Source organism: Anabas testudineus, chromosome 1, assembly GCF_900324465.2.
Source record: "Anabas testudineus chromosome 1, fAnaTes1.2, whole genome shotgun sequence".
Taxonomy (NCBI): domain Eukaryota; kingdom Metazoa; phylum Chordata; class Actinopteri; order Anabantiformes; family Anabantidae; genus Anabas; species Anabas testudineus.
The window spans coordinates 15,443,283-15,466,465 of record NC_046610.1 but is presented as its reverse complement, the minus strand read 5'-3'; the positions used below and the strand labels follow the sequence as shown (position 1 = coordinate 15,466,465).

Genomic DNA, 23,183 nt, shown 5'->3' with positions numbered 1-23,183 from the left:
ATGTTGTCTTTGATCATCAAACCAATAAATAAAGTAAATAATGTTAAACATTTTTTATAGAATGACAGAAATGGTGATATATAACTTTTATCACTTCTTATATTTGGTCTACATGTTTTGAATCTGTAGTGATTAAGTGACTAAACTTTATTTATTGCTGTTTAATTGCCTTTATTTGATGTGTTTGTTGTGTGTAGCACTATTGTCTTGTCCCACAGTTCCTGCTGTGTGACTGTCACACTCACACACTCACACACACACACTCACACACACTTCATAAACACACTGGGACAGGTGATGTGCTGATGGGTCCTCCAGGGGGCAGGTTTAGGCTACAGTGTTTGACACCTGTATTCTAGGGATCAACTTCCTTGTTTCCAGCATAATAAACAAGACCTGTGAAGTTTTATGATCCTTGCCAGCACAGCAGCAGCGTGTGATTCCTACTCACGGTGCATTTTACTCCTCTCTGTTGTGATCAACGATCACAGCAGAGGTTGTGCAGTGATCTAATCCAGGTCAGTTAGATGCACGTCCAGTGGTCAGGAATCAGACGGGGATCCTCCGCACACAGACAGGAGGGAGAGCTGAAGAGTGGTGAGAGAGTAAAAGACCGCCAGGCGCATGATCCAGCACTGAGAGCCGTCGACGAGGAAGTGTAAATGAACCTGTGATGTGCAGGGAGCGAAGCAACTCGTCTCTGTAGTTTCCTGGAGCAAGCGTCGCCAATCGAGACGCACGGACTGCTGAATTAGCAGGGATGTCAGCGGGGTGAGACCAGTACCCATGTGCCTTATCGGCACCGAGTTGGTGCCACCTCAGTGCTGAGGCTTGTTGAGATACGGGAAGAGGAGGAGGAGGAGGCGGAGGAGGAGGAGGAGGGGGCAGACAGCCTGGCAGACAGGTGCGTCTCCACAGCCCGTTTCATGTCCTCTCATTCCTCTGAAGTCATGGAGAGCCGCAAGGAGCACAAGGACAGGAAACAAGCCATGAAACCCAAAGCGACGACGCGAAAGGAGAAGAAATACAAGACGGGGAGGTTTGTCAGGAGGAAATCGCTGCGATCTTTCGGGAATTTCATGGGAAGGATCCTCAAAACTTTGGGCACTTTGGCGCACTTTGGCGACGCCGATCCGCCGGACGCGGAGGACGACGACGGCGGCTTCGGCCAAAGCGCGTCGGGCAGTTTCAAAGACGACTGCTCGCAGGTTTCCAGAGAGGGGACGGCGAAGAAGAAGAGCTCCGCGGCGTCCGCGCCTCACGGCTCGGTGAAGGAGAGGCTGTCGTGGTGCTACGGAGACAAGACGCCCGGCGTGCTGGGGCTCAAGAACCACGGCAACACCTGCTTCATGAACGCCGTGGTCCAGTGCCTCAGCAACACGGACCTGCTGGCCGAGTACCTCGGGCTGGAGCAGTACAAGCCCGATCTGTGCCACGGGAGGGTGAACGGGGAGGTGAGAGCCGAGGAGCCGCAGACCGCCCGGGGAGAGGTGACGGAGCAGCTCGCGTCGCTGGTTCGAGCGCTGTGGACGCTGGAGTACACCCCGCAGCTGTCTGTGGACTTCAAGGCAAGAGGATCGGTTTTGACTCACTCATTTATGGCTTTGTTCTGGTTATTTAAGTTGTGTGTGTGTGTGTGTGTGTGTGACTGTGTTGGTCAAAGCTTTACCTCAGCGGACAGGACAGGTGTGACCAGAGGGGGCGTGGCATGGTTTGAAAGAGTTACACTACTTTCCAATAAGTTTCCGATAATTTGATCCTGGAAGTATTAGTCTGAGCGCAGTCACACATGAGTTTGTAGAGATGGAAAAGATTCCTAAACCTGGATTTGGGCACTTTTCTCCCATTCTTCCCGACTGATCCTCTCCAGCACCATCAGGTTGGACGTGCTCTGCCGTCAGCCGGTCTCTCTGGCTGGGCCACTTAAGGACAATCAGAGACTTATTCCCAAAGTCACACCAGTGCTGTCTTGAGTGGATGCTTTGCGTCACCGCTGAAAGATGATCACCTCAGTATCGGGTCACATGCACTCCGGGGCAGCTTTTATTCTAGGACATGTCTGTATTTGGCTGCGTTCAATTATCTCTCAGTTGGGACCTTTCTCTCCGTCATGACCCTCCCCACACCTCATAGTATGCTGCCACCACCACCCGTCATTATTAAGATGGTAGAAGATATAGATCTATAGTCATTTGGCAAACTCCAAGTGGGATAACATGCTTTTCATTCAAAGTGGCACCCACTCTATCATAAAAGCCTGATTGATGGCTGTGCTGCTGCTGCAGGTCATCCTTCCAACAGATTCACCCGTTTCACCATAGCTGTCTCATGCAGATGTACAGGGAGTAACCAGACTTCATGTCCAAGTCTTGGTTGTTGTCTTGACATGCAGTTATTGTGTTACCAGAGTAGGTGTGTGATGTACTCTACCAAAACACAATAAAACCCCAATCATAGCTCCTTGAGGTGTTTAAATCTAATTAGGCCAAAGTAATTAACACACAGCAAACCTGTGACTAGGTATTATTCCACAGTAAGAAAAGTGCTGGAACTGCTGTGTGTGCTGCGTGGGTACTTGGAGTAGACATGCACAGTGTGAGGGGGTGATGGGGCCAATAGGAGCCTCTGGGGCACAGGAAATTTGTACTGTACAGGTTATTACAGCCCTGGATAAAGACATGTTATTGTTTTTTAGTCTAGGTTCTGCCCTAGGATCCTCCCTAGTCACCAGCTTGTAACATTTATTTGCCTCAGCACACAGTCAGAGTGCGACGCGTACGTCATGTGCCTCGCTGCTACTCAGTAGTGCGCTGACCCACACAGCTGGCATACTGCATGTCAGTTTTTGTTGATTTTGTGGACAATTACAGTCTATATTTGCATAACAAGTATATGAACAAACACACCAGGTGTACACATGACTGAATGAGTCTCACAGAGCAGCAGTCAGCCTGAGTGTGCAATTTCCACTTCGCCTCATGTGAGTTTACCAGGTTAAATTAGGTTGTTGTGTGTACGCCGGTGTGGTTACTGATTACACACACAAGACGCAGAATCTCGACATGACTCACCTGCCCAGCATTCCAGACATTTGTCCTCATTTCCTGTGCACTGATGGGGAATTCAAAGCATTCCCTGTCTCATTTATACACATATTTAAATGACCATAAACCCATGCATTTGTACTAATAACCATCAAATATTAGGGCAAAACTCAACTAGTGGTCATAGAAGTCTTCTGGATGCTGTAGTCACGCTTGGCTGTTGTGAGACAGGTGAACCCCCGGCCTTCCTTCTGGGCTTATTGAATGATAGCAGCAGAAGTGCTCAGCGACTACTCAACTACTCTGTTGCATGCACAGTCTGGGATAGTTTTAGGAGAGGGGATATGCAACACGTGCATGAAAGCATACGCAGTCACACAGGCTCACACTTGGGAAGACAGAGTGGCGAATCATTTATAATAGAAAAGGTTAATATTCATGACAGTCGCTGCGGATGCTGCACCTACCAGCACAAGTTAGTAATAAATGAATAATGCGTGTTGAGAGTGAGAGAGAACGACGGTGAATACAGAGGGAGAGGTTGATGCTATTTTGATCTGAATAATACAAGGAGCCATGATGTTACGGAGGCTGAGCACCTGCCTGCATGTAAGATTTAAGAGCGTATTAAAACTCCTGTCGCATGCTGCCTCACTCTACTTTCTTAAAGTTTGTGATGAGTAAAACATGAAATCAGGCAAAGTCTAGTAGGAATAAGGATATGAATCCGACTTGATATGCTTTACAGTTATCTTGTTTACAGTGTGCACAACATGGTGATTGATTAGTTGATTATGGCATTTTGGTTTAAAGACGCAGTACAGCTGTAAATATTGCTGCTAAACTTTGGCAGCACATTATTCTTACTTTACCTTGCTTTACAGTTTACAGTAAGTGTTAGAATAAGTTAAATGTGGTGGCTGATGGCTGTCATTACAATGCCGCCTGCTGAAGGAAAATATTGAAAAATAGCTTGAATTGAACATCTAATATCTAATCGCCCCCAATATCTCTCATTAAAGTGGGCAGCAATAAAAAACTAAAAACAGAAAACATGTCCTTCACTCTGCCGTTCTCGCCTCAGTTTGTCGCATCGACACAATAATTTGTGACTATCTGCTCATCTCAGTGTGAAGCAAGAGAAAGGGTGTTTACTGTGGCAAGTGCATTCAGCCTGGAACAGGAGGAGGCCCCCTGCTGAGATGCCTTCGATGGTGTGCACTCAGAAGGAGAAAGGAAGGGAAAGTGAGAGGGAAGGAGGGACGTTGCCGGTAAACAAAGCTATAGTCTACCTCCTGTCCCCGTGATCCTCGGAAGGACCTTTAATCCATCATCGAAAAAAAAAAAAGGACAAACCTGACAACTGCTCATTATGGCCAAATGCGTCCACACTCAGAGGGAGACACTGGCTTTAACTTTTCTCTCAGACCAGTACTTTTTTCTAACTTGTTTGTTTTGGTTTCATGAGCCTGTCAGTAGAAGTCACAAACTCCCCACTGAAGATACCGAAATGACCTCAGGCGTGTCGCGGAGATAAAGCAGGGAGTTAAGTCTTCATTTCAATTGGTACATTTTTCTGACTTGAAACTGGAAAAAACAACTTTTTCTTTGTTTTCTAAGAGAGTAAAAGTTCTATATACTGTACCAGTATGTGGTATACGATATATACCATGTACTGCTTTACTTCATGTGTGACCTCCTATATCTACTTTTAAAAATTCTGCACCGTTCTATAATGTTTAAAGGAATTTAATTCCAAAAGCAGTCATGCTTACAAATGACAGTGATCAAACTAATGAAGATGCTGCATTTAAAGGTCAAAATTGCCATAACCGCCTCGCTGCACATTTGATGAAAAATCTGGAGATATGAAGTGAAGTGTTCTTTTATTGGTTGGCCCAAAAGTTGTCTGCATCAGTTTAACTTGACGACTTGATGAATTAGTTTCTTACTGCTCTACAATCATGACCTAAAGGATTTAACAAACACAGTTACTGCGTTTGAAAGCTGTAGTGAGGCTTCATCTTTTTACTCCTGGCAGAATGTAGCTCTGTGAGGCCAGCGGAGCTCAGTCGTAAAAGGCAAAGCCCGGTGTGTTGGGTAGTTATGTTTGTTCTGGGAGAGCAGGAGGTGTGTGACAGTGAGGTATAGGGCAGTGAGACTGATGGTTTGTCTTTTCCCGTCTGTGCACTCCTTCGAGTACCACGCTTATTCTCACTGCAGATGTATAAAGTGTGTGTAGGCAGACACACACATACACGTAGCATTGGGGATATGCACCACCTGGACAATTTGTGCTGATATTACACAGTGGGGCTGACTCTTACTCGGCGCGATTGCAGCATTTATTCAGTGCAGTAGATATATTAGCAGTTTCTAATGCAGAAACTAGAAGATTTAATTGTAGTTGTTGCACACAGTACATTGATATCGTTATGAGGGCATTTTACAGACAAGTCTTGACGTGAATGTGAAGTAATAATGCTTCAAACACTACATCTCATTCATATAAAACAAGAGATTGACCACTTGGACATGCCAACAGAGCCACCATATGTTGGGTGGACTCGTGTAGTGAAGCGTACTCCATTATACCTACACTGCTGTGACAAAAGGCAATAAAGGAACACAAGTGTGTAAGTGTGCCTGTGCCGTATCTGTGTAAGCACTACAATACAAGACCATTTTCCAGAAGCTTTATTATCCCTCCCATGATTTATGTACCAAGCTGTAATGACATGGTTTAGGAAGCCATGGGAATACATCACTCTTTGCAGTTCTGGAGTGCGGCAAAATCTGGTCTGACTTCCCCACGTTATCATAGCATGACAGAAACAGCTTCCTGGACTCAGTTGTGCTCACAGTAGTGTATTTACAGCCTCAGCTGAGTATCAGTTTCTTTCCCAGCTAAGCCCAGGGGGCTGTAAACCATTCTGAGGTGGTCATTTCCATTGAATCACATCCGTCCTACTTTTTTCCCGATCACCTGTAAATCTATGGGGCGCATCTGTGGACGCGACGCGCAGGCTTTGCTCAGTGCTGACTTGCTGGCACCAGATATCCAAGCTTCTCAGTGTTGCAGAGAAACTATAGGTCTGATTACGTCACGCAGCATTGAGAATTGTCATCCGAATATCTGCCAGTTCTGTGCTGCTCTGGAGGTGAAACCAGATGACACATGAGGAAGTAGGCTTTAATTTTGGCTTAAAAGGATGAGAGGAGTAAGAAGCAGGAAAGGACAGGTGCCAGGCTGCACAGAGAGGCTCATCTCTCTGTGTGTGTGTGTGTGTGTGTGTGTGTGTGTGTGTGTGTGTGTGTTTTCTGGAGACAGTTGCGCTGGCTAGAGCTCAGCTGGGACTGATTAGTGGAGGGAATGTTTCACATATAATAGAGAAGAGAAAAACAAACACGATACAGTAAAAGAGAGGAAAAAAAAAACCCCAAAGAGGACAGTGAGGCCGTGTGTATGCGTGTGTGTGTGTGCGCGTGAGAGAGAGAGGGGATAGATGAAACACCGCATGGAGGGAGAGAGGGTGGTGTAAGTGGAGGCTGTAAGTGATGACTGCCCTGCGCCCGGTCTGCTCTGACAGCAGAGGTGAGCCGGCAACATCAGGCCACTGAAAAATGAAATAGCAAATGGAGCAGCCAGTAATGACAAATTCTATCTCGCCTCATTCCAACCGCACCTGTGGGTGGAGAGTGGGGATGTGGAGATGAAGCGCGTGTGCACTTTATGCAGTTCCTTTCAAGGTTGTGCCCTGCCCAAATTTGTCAGTATCTATCTACTAGCATCTAGTATGTATCCAGGCCTGTTTGGCAGGCTGCGCTCCAATGACATGAGGTGATGTAAATGTTTTTTTTAGGGAGAGAGAGAGAGAGAGAGAGAGAGAGAGAGGAGGGTAATTTGTTCGAGGTTTGTTTATAGTAAATTCCAGCCCTTCCACCGCTCTGAGCTATCAGTGTTTACGGAGCAGAGAGATGGATGCGGGGGCGGGCGAGGGGGTAATGGTGTGAGATGAAGCAAACGTAGCTACGATAGGACCCTAAAAGTCCTTTCATATACACCGTGTTGTAATGCAGACAAAAACAAAACGGGAGGTCTGAGAGCAGGGAAGACACGATGAAATAAGATATGGGAAGTCCTGTTGTGGTTAAGAAAAAAAAAAAAAAGCCTATTTGATGCCACAACATAGCACAGTATTTGTGACTCTCACAGACAGGACTGTACCACTGTACAACGGATGCTTGGCAACGCAGCGCACATCCTCGCTTGTTGTTGTTCTGTTGCAGAAAACAAAAAAACGTTGAACCAGATCAAACTTTTTTTCTCCGCGTGATGCTGTCTGACATCTGGGCGTTGAAGAGTGGCAGATTGCCGGAGCTCAGCCCCTGCTGCGAGGTCGTGACCCCCGCAGGCTGTCTTTTGTCATTTGGTTGTCTTTATCTTGACTTGTGCTTTGCTGCCTTTTTCTAGGTGGAGATGGCTCAGAGTCGTTGATTATATAGTTTTATTCCAAATAATAAGAATATAACTGTGTCTTTATTATATCATTTGGACTTAAATGAATAAATGAAACAAAGGTTGCATTAAGTCTAAACCCGCCACACTGGAGCACGGGGTGCAGACTGAGAATCAGCTCCTCAGTCTTGACTGATCGATAGTTCTTACAACAACTTTAACATTCCTCCAGATTGACCTGTCCTCCCACCTTTATGCCCTGCTTGACAAGCTCTGGAGCGTTTGCTCAACAAACACTTTAGATCCCAACAGAGATGTGCTCAGGTCAGCTTGGAGCACCGCTGGTGTTTGCAGAGGAATTCAACTTTACTTACTATTGCTCCTTCCTTTGTATCTCCAGCCTTCCTCGGCCTCAAGAATATTCAATCATTTCTCCCTTTACAAGAAATCAATTAAAAAAAAAAAAGAACTCGATGCTTGGGAATACAACTTTGCCACTTTGCCAAATCTTTTTAAGTGCCTTTGAGACTGTGGCAAATTTCACAGGATGCGCTCGGAGAGACAGCACTGTAAACACGATATCAAAGAGATGAGCAAAACTACTCTTCTCAGCTGTGACACTCACGTACGCATATTCAAACTGAGAGAGAAGTGGAGGGAAAACAGCAGAGGAGACGCCAGCAAAGAAGTTATCCCCTCCCCCGAAGGAAGGCCCCATCCTGAAACCACCAGGTTCTTGTAACCTTGGAAACTCTCCGTCCGCCTATTCTTTGTGTTCGTCCCACTTATTTCATCGGTAGCTTTTGAGAGACCGTGCTGTCCGTGTTTTCTCACTTTTCGTGTCTGAGCCAGCCACAACCGCGCCATACTTTTGATGGGGAGACAGAAAAACATCCACAGGTCTGTTGAAACTGTGCCAGCTTCCCTCCCTTACACCACGGCTCCCCCCTCTCTCTCTCTCCATCTGTCCCTCATCCCTCCATTCGCTGTCAGTGCTTCATCATAGTGATGAAGCTCATTAGTGGGCTGTGGCTGTCAGGTAGAGAAGGGTGGGGGCTCGCCACTGTGTTTATATTTAGATACTGGGATACTGCAGGTATGATGCGGTGATTTTTAATGAGGTGTGGAGCAGAGTCTGGAGCCTGTCAGTCACACACAGAGAGGTAGAAGTACCCTCTCTATGTGTTAATTCTGCTGTTGGTTTTGTCTGTAATTTTCTCCGTAACTCCTTCCTCATAATCAAGTTAGACAAACCGGCTGTTTTTCTACTAACAGCTGTCAGGTTTCGGATATCTTTTGCATGAGTCATCCTTTAGTATACAGCATATGTGTTTAAATTCTTAAGATAATATTGGGTAACGCAAATAGCTCCCAATTAGTGATGTATCTTGTTTTGCTTAATGTTGTGGTTATGCAGCCAAAAATAGCAATCTGATTACATTATTTAACCACCCAAATTCATAAAAGGCTTTGTAAAGATTTAGGACAGCTTGTCGCCAGTCAGCTCTTGGTTTTTCCAGAGTTGTGGTTTGTTTTAAGATTGGTGTAAATGTGGCTCTGTGTAATTATATCATGAAGTTTAGTCATGGCATAGTAGTGTCGAGATACAAGGTGTTGAGTTTCTTTTTCACTCTTGGTCTGTTTAATCGCTAAACACACACACACACACACACACACACGGCTGTTCTCTCAGCCCTTTTTGCTTCTCATGTTAATTCTTCCTGATTTACTTTACGCCTGCTGCGGTACGAGGTCAGAATAAACACTATACACAGAACAGACAATTTTATTTCCCAACATAGTGTCATTTTCAAAATGACTTGTGAATCATTTTATAACACGGTCTCATAATGGCCAAATCATTTCAGATGTTTCTAAATAAATAAATCTGCGATGAGAGAAATGTCTCTTTTTTTTTTGTCATCTCCCTCCTGAGCGCTCCGAGCTGAAACAACTCTAACTCACAAATGACAGATTCCTGTGTTCAGTGTGATCATGACCTCATTTTGTCAGGAAAGGATGGCAGTATTTAATAACTTCTGAAATCACCTAAAGTGACAGATAAATGATGATATCCCTTCTCTCTTCAGAGCATCGTGGCTAAATATGGCTCTCAGTTTCGAGGAAATTCTCAGCATGATGCCCTCGAGTTCCTCCTCTGGCTTCTGGACAGAGTTCATGAAGATGCCAACAGCAGCCCCAACAACAACAGCAACAGTAGCAGCAGCAGCAAGACCAAAGCCAACACCAAGGTAAGTCACTAAATCAGTGGTTTGTATCACTGCTGTTGCCACAACTGTCTTAAAATGTGACGTGTGATCAGTGATAAACCTTGAAGCTTGCTTATATGCACATACTACGGTTTGTATTGACATTTTACTATCACCTTAGTATGACACCTGACTAAATCTTCAGGTGTAGGAGTTGTCACCGCATGAATCTCGTCCTCTTTAGTCCTTCACGCTCTCTGTCTCTGTCTCATCTTTGTCTGCTGCCAGTAGCAGACTTTCTACTTAAACAACCTCCCGCCATGGTGGAGCCAGTTCTTGCTCTGACAGCCGCTCCCCGTGCTTTTTAAACGCGAGCAGGAGACAGACACAATTTGACGGAGTCCTTGATCTGATGTGGGATGTTCACCTTGCAAGCTCTCACTTGGAAATTAGCCAATGCTGGATGTGACACAGTGTGAGGGAGTGAAGGACACACACATCACAATAAGTCAAACCCATCTGTGATTGCTGTCTGACTGTGGCAGAGAAACAGTTCTCTAGTGCTTATGCACATTTTATTTCATGCTTCTTCGGACTAGTCAGTAAAACCTAGGTGCGTTTGCATGTGTGTGTGTTTGTGTGAACATCACAATATAAAATACTGAAATGAAGTCCCATTGTAACAGCCACCTTTTGTTTAATTACATTTGCTAAGTATCACCCTGTTTCCCAGTCGAGTTGGAGTTTGTGGCAGCGCTGCTGGTTCTGCCGCCGTGCTGCGCTTCCAGCCAATGACCCTTCAGCCCTGTTAGTAAATGTTGTGGACTGAATTGTCACTGTGCTGCCACCCAATGCCCAGCTGCCCTTCTCTGACAGCACCACTAATAGAGGGGGCCTATACGCCACATAAAGAGCTTAAGGCTGTGGAGCTCATTAGGCTGCCAGTGAATCATGGTATCATAAAGCCGGCTTTCCTCCACTGCAGCTACGAGGCAGAGAAGACTTTTTCACACCAGGATATTTGGAAATGAAATGCTTGTCCCCTTTCTCGCAAATTGATTTTACTCATATAGCTGAAAGCGCTCATGCTTATACTACTGAAAATCTTGGAACGTCAGCTTTGGATATTGCATGCGTCTCTTTGATGTATATTGATATATATGTGCTCCTTCTTGCTTGCTCTCTTCCTCATTCTGTCTTTGTCAAACCCTGGTGCTGAAGAATAGTTCCCTAATGTTATGTTGACCCTTCTGGATACACTGGAGAAACATTATTAGTGATTAGTTACCTGGGCTAGGAAGAGGAAGAAGGCTATAGATCCCTCCACATAACCACTGGTGTTTTTTGGGAGGACAGGAGGACACGCACAACGTAGGTGACTTTGATTGGTTTGTCTGTCACTGGAGCCCAGGAAACATCTACAGTAGGATGATACAGGTCATGTTGAGAGGACAGAAATGTAACAGTGTCAACATTGTCCCTATCCTTTTCACAGACATTGACTGAAAGGCACCTGAGCCTGTCATCATCACTGCTGTATATAGACTTCTCATTCCTCCTTATCAAATTAACCAGCTTGATATTTTATATATGTAATATTTTGCACAGCTAGAGAAGACTGAAACCCACAAAATGTGACATCTTGTACATCTTCACCCCCCCCAGGAAAAATGCTGTCTAACTGACTCTACGATGTGTAATTTAACCCACTGTGTTTACAAGCTTCTGCATTTCTCCTTGTAACATGAGCGTTACCTTCCTCTGTCCCATTTTCTGACAGCCTCCTAATCTTGTGAAATTATTATGGTCTGATTTTTATTCCCAACATCACAGAGTTATTCTCTGGAGATGTGCTGAAATTCTCAGGGAACAGGTGTAATGACATCCTCTAAAAGAAAGTTTCACTTTTGTGTTTCACATTTTTACTACACATTGTAGTTAGGCTTTTTAAATCGCAAACATATGGGGTTGCTCTTCTGGTAAAGTCACATGCATCTCACTCCAATGATTCATTGTAGGAAATATAGTTGGAATAACTTGTCCTGGTAATAACTACAAGATGTGAGGTATATGTGTATGTGCAGTGGGTGTCGCTGCATGTGGAGATTACTACATGAGCCTGAGTAAACTCACATGATTGTGCTGTTGCTAGTCAGACTGAGTAGCAGTCCAGGCTGTATCCTGCCTCTCACTCAGTGCATGCTGGGATAAGTGTCGGCCCTCTTGTGAGCCTGAAAAAGCTAAATGGTTTAGAAAATGGATGGTGTAGTGTATTTATCGATTTATTTGATTCCCATTTGCTGGACTGAAAGAGACACAGGGTCCATTCATGCAGCCTAACGTCTATGTAAATGTATGTAATGCTGGTAAGAACTGTTATATTGGACTGTTTTTAGATTGTACTGTTAAATATAAGCTTGTTGTAGTGCATTATGTAAAATACATACATTTGGAAATAAGTGGATTTGTGTTATTGTGTGTCATGTAATTGGGTCCAGTAGTGCTACAAACCTCGTTTGGGCAGCACACCTACTGTTTGAGTAGTGTGACCAGTTTAACAGAGCCAACCAAGTAATATAACCCAAGACTGTGAACACACACACACACACACACACACACACACAAAGGCAGCTCAACAATGTTAATCCTGCTTACAGCGGGACCTCGCTAAAGTCGCTTGGTTTTGCTTCACTGGCTCCACAGCAGCAGCATTCCACACCAGCCAGTAGAAGCATCTCAGATCATCTTCTCCACTGCTTTTCTTATAAAAATACAACCCCAATAACAAAAAAAGTTGGGATGCTGTGTAAAAATGAGAATTTAACGATTTGCAAATCTCATAAAGCTATATGTTGTTCACAAAATAACATAAAAACGGGTCAAATGTTTAAAAACGAGTCTTCTGTGTTGTTTTTTATGTTAAAAATACTAATATATGTTGTAAATCAGGTGAAAGGTCTTGACTGCAGGTGAAGCCATACTTCCACCATAGATCCAATATTTGGTTCAGCATTGTCCTGATATGCGAGGCCTTGTTTAAGGTATATAACCAACTAAATAGTTGCAAAATCTTCTTCCAGCTCCTCCTTGTTAGTGCGACTTACTTTTCCAGCCTCCGTCCCAACTTGGTAAATTTTCTGAGTTTAAACTTTTGATATGTTTTCTAAGTTTGATTTTGAATAAAATATGCATTTATTTGATTTTCAAATCTTGGTATTCTGTTTTTCTGTAGATTTTACGAAGCTTCCCGAGGTTTTTGGAATTGGGGTTGTACAAAAAATAAGAATGTGCAGAAAAGAAAAGATTAGTGTCATGTGCATTGACTGATTGTTTGCCAGATTGCAAGCTTTTTTCTTCCACCAAGTGTTGAAAAGTGGAAAGAATAGTTAGAGAAAGGCTTTTTCTCAACCTACTAGTTGCAGTGCAGAACAAGGCTGCTGCTGCTATAGCAGATATTAAATGATATTACAGGTCAAAATTACACTCTGAACTGGTGCATTACATTCTCCCCCAAGGGCTCAAAATCTGGGGAAGATTGGCTAAACTGTGCCGATATTTGGTGAGAAAAATGGCTCGGCCCAATGAATCACATTTAATATTCAGAGAGTGGCATACATTTCCCAGTGTTCTTTGAATGAGAACAGTTACATTTTGCCCCAGGCTCTCCATGAGTGGGATTAAGAGCAAGTGCATTTAAAAACCCATCCGTCTCCCTCGTATGGACAGTAGTGAGATAGGTTTGCCAGCGTAACACCAGTGCCAAAGCATTATTATGCATTATTCTATTTTAAATGTCAATGGTGGTTGGCCTTTTGCCCCAAGAGGATCGACTGTAATGGGTGGAGGAGAAAAATCCCCTGGTCCTGGAGGCAACAGTACAGGCTTTGAAATCGGGTCAGTGAATGTGGTAATCAGTCAGATACTAATACTACCTACTGTATAAACAGCAACAGAATGAGTGAGTTCGTCAACTCTCCATGCAATGTAGATTCATGTTCTCTTCGTGCAGAGCGTTGATGTTGTTTAATGAGAGGATTCAGCTGACAGGTGATGGAGAAAAGTTGACGGGTCCTCGATCTTGTGTGGCTATCAACAGTCATCAGCACTCTGAGATCACATCCATCTCCTTATTAGACAAAAACAATAATGTGTTTTAATCCAAAGGTAATGCAGTTTAAAACCATGACCTCCCCTGCTTATTTTACCAAAAACTACAAAATAAATGTATTAAAAACTTAGGTATATAGGTGGACGAGGCTCAAAGACTCTCCTGGACCAGAGAATGACTGGAGGATGGGAAAAGTGACCACCAGAAAACATTTACTGCCACCACCTCTGATGTTTGTGTCACATCCAGGCCCTTCTGTTGTGAAGCATTCAGTTACCAGTTACCGTTTGGTTGCCCTCACCCTTCAGTGCTCAGATCCCGTCTCTGCTCTTGCTCTCAAATCTCACACATCTTGCATCAAAAGAGCGTAACCCTTGCCACAGCCACCACCGTACACTTCACCTCCGCCAGCAAACCGATTTTAACTGCATGTGACGCTTCTGAGATGCCACTGATTCCTCCTGACAGAGAGGGGGGAAGAGATGGTTTTTGAAAGAGACATCCTTAAGTTTTTTTTTTTTGTGACACATCTTTCATTTTGATGTGTTTCTCAAAGGTGACTGTTGCAGGAAATGGGGGGAAAAGGTTCATGTTGGAAAATACATCATAAAGCATGTTGTTTACTATGCTACCATTTGTTGACTAATTGTGCAACAGCAGCGTTCATTTCAGCACTTCTAAAAGGACTTATAGAGAGGACTTTATAGATTTTCTCCAACTTATCAGAGGGAAGCAGTCTGGCCAGAGAGGACAGGGCCAGATAACCCCGTGCTCTCGTACCACTCTTATAGGATTTACGCAGGAGGTGGGAGAAGGAAACTTCTGATGGAAATCTCGGCTTTTTGAAATATTTCCTAACATATAGCCTGCCTTCTCTTTCTTGCCACAGCTTCATTCATAATTCAGTTTGCCTGTTCAAGTGTCTTTTTTTAAGCCTCTTTCCTGACGTAATGTCTCGATCTATCAGCTAGTGCAGGATGAATGAGCGAGCAGCCCTTCTCATCCTCTGTCACACTCCCTCCCCCCATCCATTCCCTGCAACTCTGCAATCTCTAGAAAGAGATATAATTTGAAGGCCTTGATGGGGTTTGTGTTGCTGTCTGTATTGAGATGAAAAAAAGTTGCTGACTCTGCTGTTTTTTTTTTCCTTGTGAATGAAGTTGATCTGACAGCTCTTTGGTATTCCTTTGAGTTAGCTCTGAATTGATGCCATAGACACTACCTATAAGTTGATGCTCCTGCTTGCTTAGAAACCTGAGAATTGAGACATCTTTCCGCTGTTCAACCTTGATTTACGTCCACATCTACTTTTCCCTCTCTCACTTGGTCTTATCTCTTTAGAAATGTATTGAATTCAATTAAAAGAAAAAGACAAAGGTTGAAAAATTCAGAGCATAAGAGGGAGATATGAACATGTCATTGTCGTCAACCCAATGTCTGAGATAATCTCATTACATCTAGCTCAAATGTCCACTTGGACTCATGGGTGGACTGACTAGAAGAGTCCAGACATGCATGTAAACTACAACTCGACTGGCTGGCAAAGATATAAAACCTCAGAGCAGTAATCTAGGTGAGAATAGTTATAGAGGGAGCCTGGTGTGTTCTGTGAGAGGTTGTGAGAAGCCAGAAGATCTTTGTATTTGTATTTCAACATGTTCTGTGGGTGTGTTTGAACCCCAATGTCTGCTCCAAATGAGAGCAAACCCGAAGCATCAGGAAGCCACAGTTGTAAACTGCCACTTTCTCCTGCTAGCCTCGTACAGTTAGACTGCAAAGTGAATTCAGTTATCACAGAAGATGTGCTTCTGGAAAAAAACAACAACAGTGTTGATTTCAGTCCAGCTCCCAAAACAACCAACAAACAAAAACTAATTGTTAACAAGAAAACTTAAACCTAACCTGTCAAGCATGATGATTCCTGCAGAATCTTCCCAGGCTGCATGAAATGACACAGACAAATGTTGTTACCACGCAAAGGTTTCTCAGGCTCTTTACATAACAGTTCAAAATATTCTAAACGTGCCTTCAAAGCTTAGATTAATTCACTTGAAATCATGCCAGCATCAAAAAAAGTTTTCAGTGACTGCTAAAACTCTGGACAGACCTGTGCAGTCCTGCAGAAGAAGTCACAGAAATCATGCACGGCATTTCGAGACATGGTACTAGGTAACACAGTGGGAAGTAGAAACCAGAGTAGCCAGACCTTGTGAGCTGAGCAATCTGGAGAAGGGACCCCCTCACCCACCCAGCTGTGGATCAGCCTTACAGAGTTTTGCTGCGACTGAAGTGCCATGCTGCCGGATGTAATGAGAAATTAAACATGCTCTCAGGGGACAAAACTGTTGCACAGAGCGAAAGAGAGAGACACTGAGGAGATTCATAAGTTCTACGAATGTCCTCTCTGCTTGTGTATGTGCAGGCGTGACAGCAGATAGAAGAGATCAGGATGAAAATCATAGTAGATTAAGATGTTTTTTTACATTTGTGTCCATGCCTTCAGATCCCCTGACAGCTTACACAAACACACTGTTAACTACAGCACTGAAACTCAAGGTGGCCACATGATGCACGCGCTGCCACCAAACTGCAGGTGGGAGTTCACTGCAGAAGAATTTTAATGGGTCCTACGATGCGAATGGAATATTCACGGCATTTTTTTGTAAAACATTTAATTAAATACATTAATTTTTCAAAGGATGTCCTTTAAATAGTTCAAGAACATCTAAAAGATAAACTTCTGTCCATACCAAGAGAGACAGAGCAAGAGAGAGAGGGGGAATGAGAGTGAAAGACACGCCGACAGAAAAAGTAGAAAGGGTTGAGGGGAGTTTGCAGAGAGGTTCTGCTAATGAAGATTAGGGTGAATTGAGGACTATGGGAAGTTAATGAAAGTTGAACTCGTACTATAAATACTGCAGAATTCAGCTCTTACATTCTGAGCATAAAATAGGAGCTTTTACAGACAGAGCCCTGCGCAAATGTTGAATTTAATGACTGTCACATTCCAAAATTTTATATCCTTTTCATTAGAACGGCAATTGAAGAGGTGGAAGAGAAGTCTAGGTTTCCCGAGGGATTAGCCCAGTGCATATTGAAAGTATACCAAGAGTAGGGCTGGATGGTTAAATGACTTCTGTAATTGTCATTAGAAAAGGTCTCAGAATTACAGTGATGAACCGACAGGTCATTTTCAGCTGGGTCACAGATAATATGCACTGTTAATTTTGTGAAAGCTCAGCTAATATTCCTAAAACTGCTGCTCTTTGCAGAATTGAATTGTGTATATCTAGACAGCACTTTGGTCAGATCAATTCGTCAGTATAGAAAATCACCGGAATCATCTACGAATGAGTTAGTTTGGCATTTAGACAATGACGGGTTAAGTCCACTTCTGTAGATGGTGATAAGTATATTTTTACCCGTCCCAGTTTTTGCACTCCATAATTACTTATTGCTAACTGCAGCCTACATTGAGCTGCTTTGGTAAAATCCCTGTTGGCTGTTGAATTAACATAGCCCATTTAATGATGACGTATACTGCATGGAAAGTGTAAAATTAGATCTATGGATTCAGGTATGAGACGTCTTTTTTTTTTTTTCAGTCAGACATCATCCATGCTAACCTAAAAGCCTCAGAGGGATTCTGTAACACTTTACACGCTCATTACCATTTGTCTTCTTTGGTGTGTTAATGACTGGCATTTGGTTTTGAACCGGTCTTGCTGGTTCTTGTGTGAAACTGAAAGGAGATGCGTTTTTTTTTTTTTGTTTGTTTACTTTACCTTAAAAAAAAAAAGTCTGTCCTGCAGGCTCATTGTTCATTGTCTTCATTTCCCACCCCACCTTTAAAGGCATTTCTTCCTTTATAAGGTTACGTCTTCCTGGTTACACGCAGGCCTTGTGAACTGGACTGGTAGCTGCAATCCAGTCTGACCTGTTACTGTCACCTGTTTTCCATTGTTCATCATTGTTGGCAGTGCCCTGAACTGAAAAGAAACGATTTCAGAAGTCAAACTCTTAGTTTCTTTTTCTGCTATAATATCCCATGAACAACGAAAAACATTTGAAAAGATGGTTTTGCTACTTCGCTTAAACTAATTCATTTGTATGGGAAAGAAAACACACGTTACATTCATTACAATTTCAAGAAACCTCAGGTATTTAAGTATCAGTGTTTGATTAATCAGCCTGTTACTTGCATTGTCGTTTCTTTGGATTGTGTTGGCCTCTGCGTGGGTGTATGTGTGTTTTGCCTTGGTTTTACTGCGGCTTAAGTGTTAATGTGCCAGTGCGGCAGATTTTGCAGAAGGATAAAAGGTTTAAAAAACAGACTCAGACCTTGTGAAGCCCAAAGCAGAAGCCTTTTAAACAGTAAAAGCCGCATTATGCCTCATGCCATTATAAAACAGCTTTCATGTACAGTTCACTTGGTAATGGTAATAAAATAAAAACATACACCCTGGAGGGACCAACGAACATTTTAATTGTATTGTGAGAGAAGGACCCTTGTTAATTTAAAGGTTGTTTTACAGCTTTCAGGAGTTAATACAATAATATAGCTATATGTGTGAGGAGATTTCTCATGCAGTCCATACTAGTGGATCCCAGTTATCGTTCAGCAAAGAGTAATGAACTGACAGTTGAATTCTGTGTGTAAAATCAATCAGCACTGAGGTATGAAGCATTGTTTCGTTCAGTGGATCTGATCTTGGGCCTTTTGTAACATCTCAGAGAGAGTTAGTGAAGTTTAACCAGTCTTACGGATGATCACGTTACACTGGAAAAGTTCTCAGCATGTCTTTCTCAGACTGCCAAGCACAGATCAACAATGCTGCTTTTCTTGTGTTTGTACCAGAGGCTCTGGCACTATCTCAAAGCTCAACTCCCATCTAAAGGGAGCAGAGTGCAAACCCTTTTACGGGACCCTTAATCGTTAGATGCAAATGAATTCTCTATTTGTCATCTCATAGAGTCACATCAATTCAATAAAAAAAAAAAAAAAAATCTAAATCAATATTTGCATGTGAATAAACCCATCCACTGCCCAGATGAGAAACACAGAGCGAAAGAGGTGACTCAAGCCAGATTTGGCTGTCAGAGCTCGACCAGGGGCTCTCATCTGAGGCTGCTTATTTTCTGCTCTGCCTTTGTTTTGGCCCGGCTGGTATCTCCATAGTAACAGCCAGAGAGTGGCTGTACTCGCTGCCGTAGGAAACGCGTGTACAGCTCTTCAGATAGGACTGTGCCGAAGATCAGAGAAAGGTGCCAGTGAAGCTATTTTCTTCTGGTCTGCACTACTAGGATAATAAATAAATAGAAGTGGATGAAGGGTGATCGTTTTGTCATTACAAAAGCACATGAGACAGGGGGATATGATGGTGGAGGAGGTGTTATGATGGTTGGAATAGAGCAGAGAGAAGCACTGGTGTCAAAGGAAGAGAGGTGGAAGAGGAGGGGTGCACACGGTTGTGCTTTCCAATGTTATCTCCCAGACTGGCTTGTTACCGTAAGCCAGCTTTGAATAGGCCGCATTAGTGGCAGCCGTCCGGAGCTGAAAGAATAGGGGTGAGTCAGCCGGTTTGCTGCACGGACAGCATTTCTTTCAGCATTCCTCCTCTTCTCCTGACTGCTGTGCACCCTGGCTCTCTCCCGGAATCAGTTTCTGTTTTTGTACCACCTTCAACACCCTGTTGAAGGTGGCTCCTTGTTAAAGAAACCTTTACACTGACCTCTACCTCCAACGTTCAATGTGCTGGATTAAGAAGAAACCCGACCCAGCATAGTGTTAACGTGTGATCACTTAAACACATTACTCAAACGAAGCCGAGTCTAACTGTAATCACGCCTCACCTCGGACTCTAGCCGTCGACGTGGTTTAAAGCAGGGTCATTGTTGGTGCCTTTGACAATTTTATTTTACTTTTGTACATTAAAACTTTTTTAGCTCATTGGTTTTGCTGAGAATAAAAACATTAAAATGATTCTTGTTGATCTATAGTTCATTGGAAGAAAATGATTTGGCGCTTAGAGTATTACCCTTAACGTTTTCCTGTTACGCTGCATTCCTCTTTTTGTGGCCATTGAAATATTTGTTTCTACTACTTCCTCTATTCACATTTCTTGTCCTTTGCTGTAGTCTCCTCCTCCCTGTATTTCTTTTTGTGTCGTTCTTCCTCAGCCTCTGGTGCATTGACCTTGTTCGGCTCCTGCCACTGTTCATTTGAGAAATTATTAAAATCATTTAGAGCAGCTGGATTTGTTATTAGAAGCTCTTTAATTAGAAAGTGTGGTAAAATGGTTTTGACCGAGGTGCAAGACACACACACACACACACACACACACACACACGTCTGCTAATACCAGGACTGCAGTCTTATGAGGCCGTTCAAGTGCTCTGGTGGCGGACTCGCTCTAAAAGACAACAGTGGACTCCTGAAGCAGCCAACAGCTATGTCAACATTGGCTCAACTAATTCGCAAGCTCAGTGGGAGACGTCATCTTTTCCTGCAGGAGACTGAAAACATCAAGCTGGTACCAGCAGCTTGAAGTGTGGGCTACTTCAACTCCTCTGAAATGTTCCCAAGAATAACTTACCGAGCACACACTTGAATTCACGCACGCAGTTTAGATTATCAGATGATCAAATGAGGGAACACACATTTTGTAGAATCAAACCTATTAATGATGCAGCCTTCTACGTTTATATTTAAATCAACAGTGTCATGAAAAAGTACGTGTCTTTATATAGAACAACCATAAAACCTCATAGTGCTAGTGGAAAAAGTATGTGAACCCTTTCAATTCATTACTGGTTGACACTGGTTGTTCTCAATAAAGACATGAAAGATCAGATTGTGTGATTATTTTAGGCACATTATATTTTTATTACTCTTGACTTAAATGAAGATCAGATCACATTTTATGAAAAAATAATGCAAAAAACTACAACTTTCCAAAAGGTTCACATACTTTTTTTTGCCGCTGCAATTACAGACAATACATTGCAACACAATCACATTCTTGCAGACGATACTTTTTAAACATCCAGATGTGTGATGGTGTAAGGACTTTGTGTAATGGTGATTTAGCAGTTGTCATGTTTCAGCTTCAAAACCGTCTTGGTTTGGAACAGAAATATGGCACCTCACTGGACCTTCAGTGTCCTAGGGCAAAGTAAAGGTGGGCAAAATGTGTTATTTTGCTGTTTGAACAAACACAGTCCCTGCTGCCTTTGGCTCAGCTCAGGGGTCTGTCTTTCACTGTTTATCAGGGGAATTTCTCCAGACTTTCATCATTTGAGCCAGAGGTACGGGATGTCTGTGTGAGATTACATATCCAGTTGCCCTGGCTGAATTGGCACTTTAGGATCACAGTGAATCATAATTATCCACTCCTATTTGTTTATTTTTCTCATTTGTGGGTGTTTGCACAGTTTTGCTTTATCACCTGTTGTCACTGTGGCTTGGTAGATTTGTCTTGCAGTCACATTATTTTCACTTATCAAGGAGTACTGTAGGTGCTATAATAAAACTGCCTGGATATAAATGTGAGGCTGCATGCCCGTGTTTATATGTGTGTGTGAGACTGACAGTGAAAAACTAGGGTTTGAAGGTACATGTGAGTGTGTGCAAGTCTGTGTGAGCAAACGTTTACAACCCGTGTACAGGGATGACTCAGAGCAGTTGCTGGCAGCCAAGGTGAATGTGTTAAGCCCCTTGAGCCAGCCAGTTGATTAGAAATGTGGTTTGAGACGATAACTGAATCAGCGTCTTTCCTCAGTTGGAGACTCTTTTTTTTTTTTTGTAGGAGATTATTTTTAGTCTAAATAAAAGACGTGTTTTTCTCTCTTACCTGCAGCTTCGGGCCAGTCAGCAAACTGACACCGTAGAATTATAACAATTACACTTTCTTATTGTTATATTACACAGGAGCTCTCAGGTCACTGTAGCTCCAGTTTAGATGTATTACCTTCCAGATGTCAGCTGACACTGAAATTTGACATTTTTCAGTGCTAAAATATTTATTCAGAGTGAAAACACACTCTTTAGCTACTTCAGCTGTAAAGTCCGCCTGCAACATTTTGGTTGCTCATTGTCTCCAGGCCAATCTTCCTCTCTTGGTTTGTTGTTCTAGTGTTCTGCAACACACCCATCCACAAGCATCGAACACCCGCTGATTCCCATTGTTACACTGATTTTAAATTATTTTCCTTGCATTGAATCTCCACGCCCCCACATACTGCACGTGCACATACACACACACTCCTTCAAATATGCAATCGTGCACGGCCAGCCAAACTCCTACTTGCTCCTCGGCGTGGTGTACAGGGGCGCCTCAGTAACATCTCACATGAATGCGTGCCATGGGGAATGGGCAAGGCTTTGATAACAACATGCGTTTTCATGTAGGGATTGGAGTGTGAAGATCTCTGGAGGGGTGCTGTGTGCTGCCAAAGAGATTTCCAGTGGCTGCACTAAAGAAATGTTTCACTGATCATCCAGTATCCAGTCCTAGACCATAGTGGAGGTTTGAAGAAGGAAAGTCTGGGAGAAGAAGAAAAGATCTGAGTTCACAAAGAAGCAAAGTTGCTGTCATCATCCCAACTGTCATGTACTTGCTGATGAAGGGTGAATACTGTTGTGATCACACCATAAGAAAAACTAATATGTAACATATATTCACTACATCATTGAATGGCTTCACCCCCATAGAAGAAAACTCCACACCCCAGTGATTGTGCATATGGCACACTGTCAGCAGAGAAATACTCCTCATTTATCATTCTTCAACATCTTCGTGGCTTTTGGTCTTGAGCAGTTACAGTATGTCTTCGCAAAGGTGTTTTAATCTTCTCTCACACTGTGCAGTAAGGGAGCCCTGATGCGATAAAAATGTCCCACTAAGTGTATACAGTATGCCTCACCTTCCTTAACTATCTCAAACACATTTATGATCATCTTTCATCTTCTTCGAGAATCCGTTCGAGTGTTTATAGCGTTAAAAGCTCCCACATGTTCTGATAACCTGCAGTGGTGCAGTAGGTAAAGACAAGCAGGAAGGAAGAGGAGACAGCAGCATATTAAAACTGTAGGTGGGGATATGGTTGTGATGCAGTACGCAGGATTTCAAAACAGCCAGAAAAGCAATGTGCTATTGTTTTAAGCTTAGCTGTCAGCATATAAAGTAGTGCTGACGACACACAAAATACATACAGCACAACCAGGTGAGTTCACAATGTGATATCATCGCTGGTTCAGTGGTTAGCTGGTTGTTGCTTTGGTTCTTGTATTAGGAAAAGATACCACATGTGTCACTGTTACCAGGTGAATAAAAACCTCTTCTTCTTGTTGAGCCTTTGTG

The 23,183-nt window shown here is 43.1% G+C and overlaps 1 protein-coding gene across 1 annotated transcript in view; it reads left to right on the top strand.

Moving 5' to 3' along the window:
* The first annotated feature begins 396 nt into the window (after window positions 1-396).
* Window positions 397-23,183, top strand: part of usp43a (ubiquitin specific peptidase 43a) — a 74,418-nt gene continuing 51,631 nt past the window's right edge. The window contains exons 1-2 of the mRNA XM_026360673.1: window positions 397-1,568; window positions 9,594-9,755. Of these exons, the coding sequence (XP_026216458.1) occupies window positions 927-1,568; window positions 9,594-9,755 (804 nt within the window). The 5' untranslated portion in view covers window positions 397-926. The remainder of the gene's footprint in view (window positions 1,569-9,593; window positions 9,756-23,183) is intronic.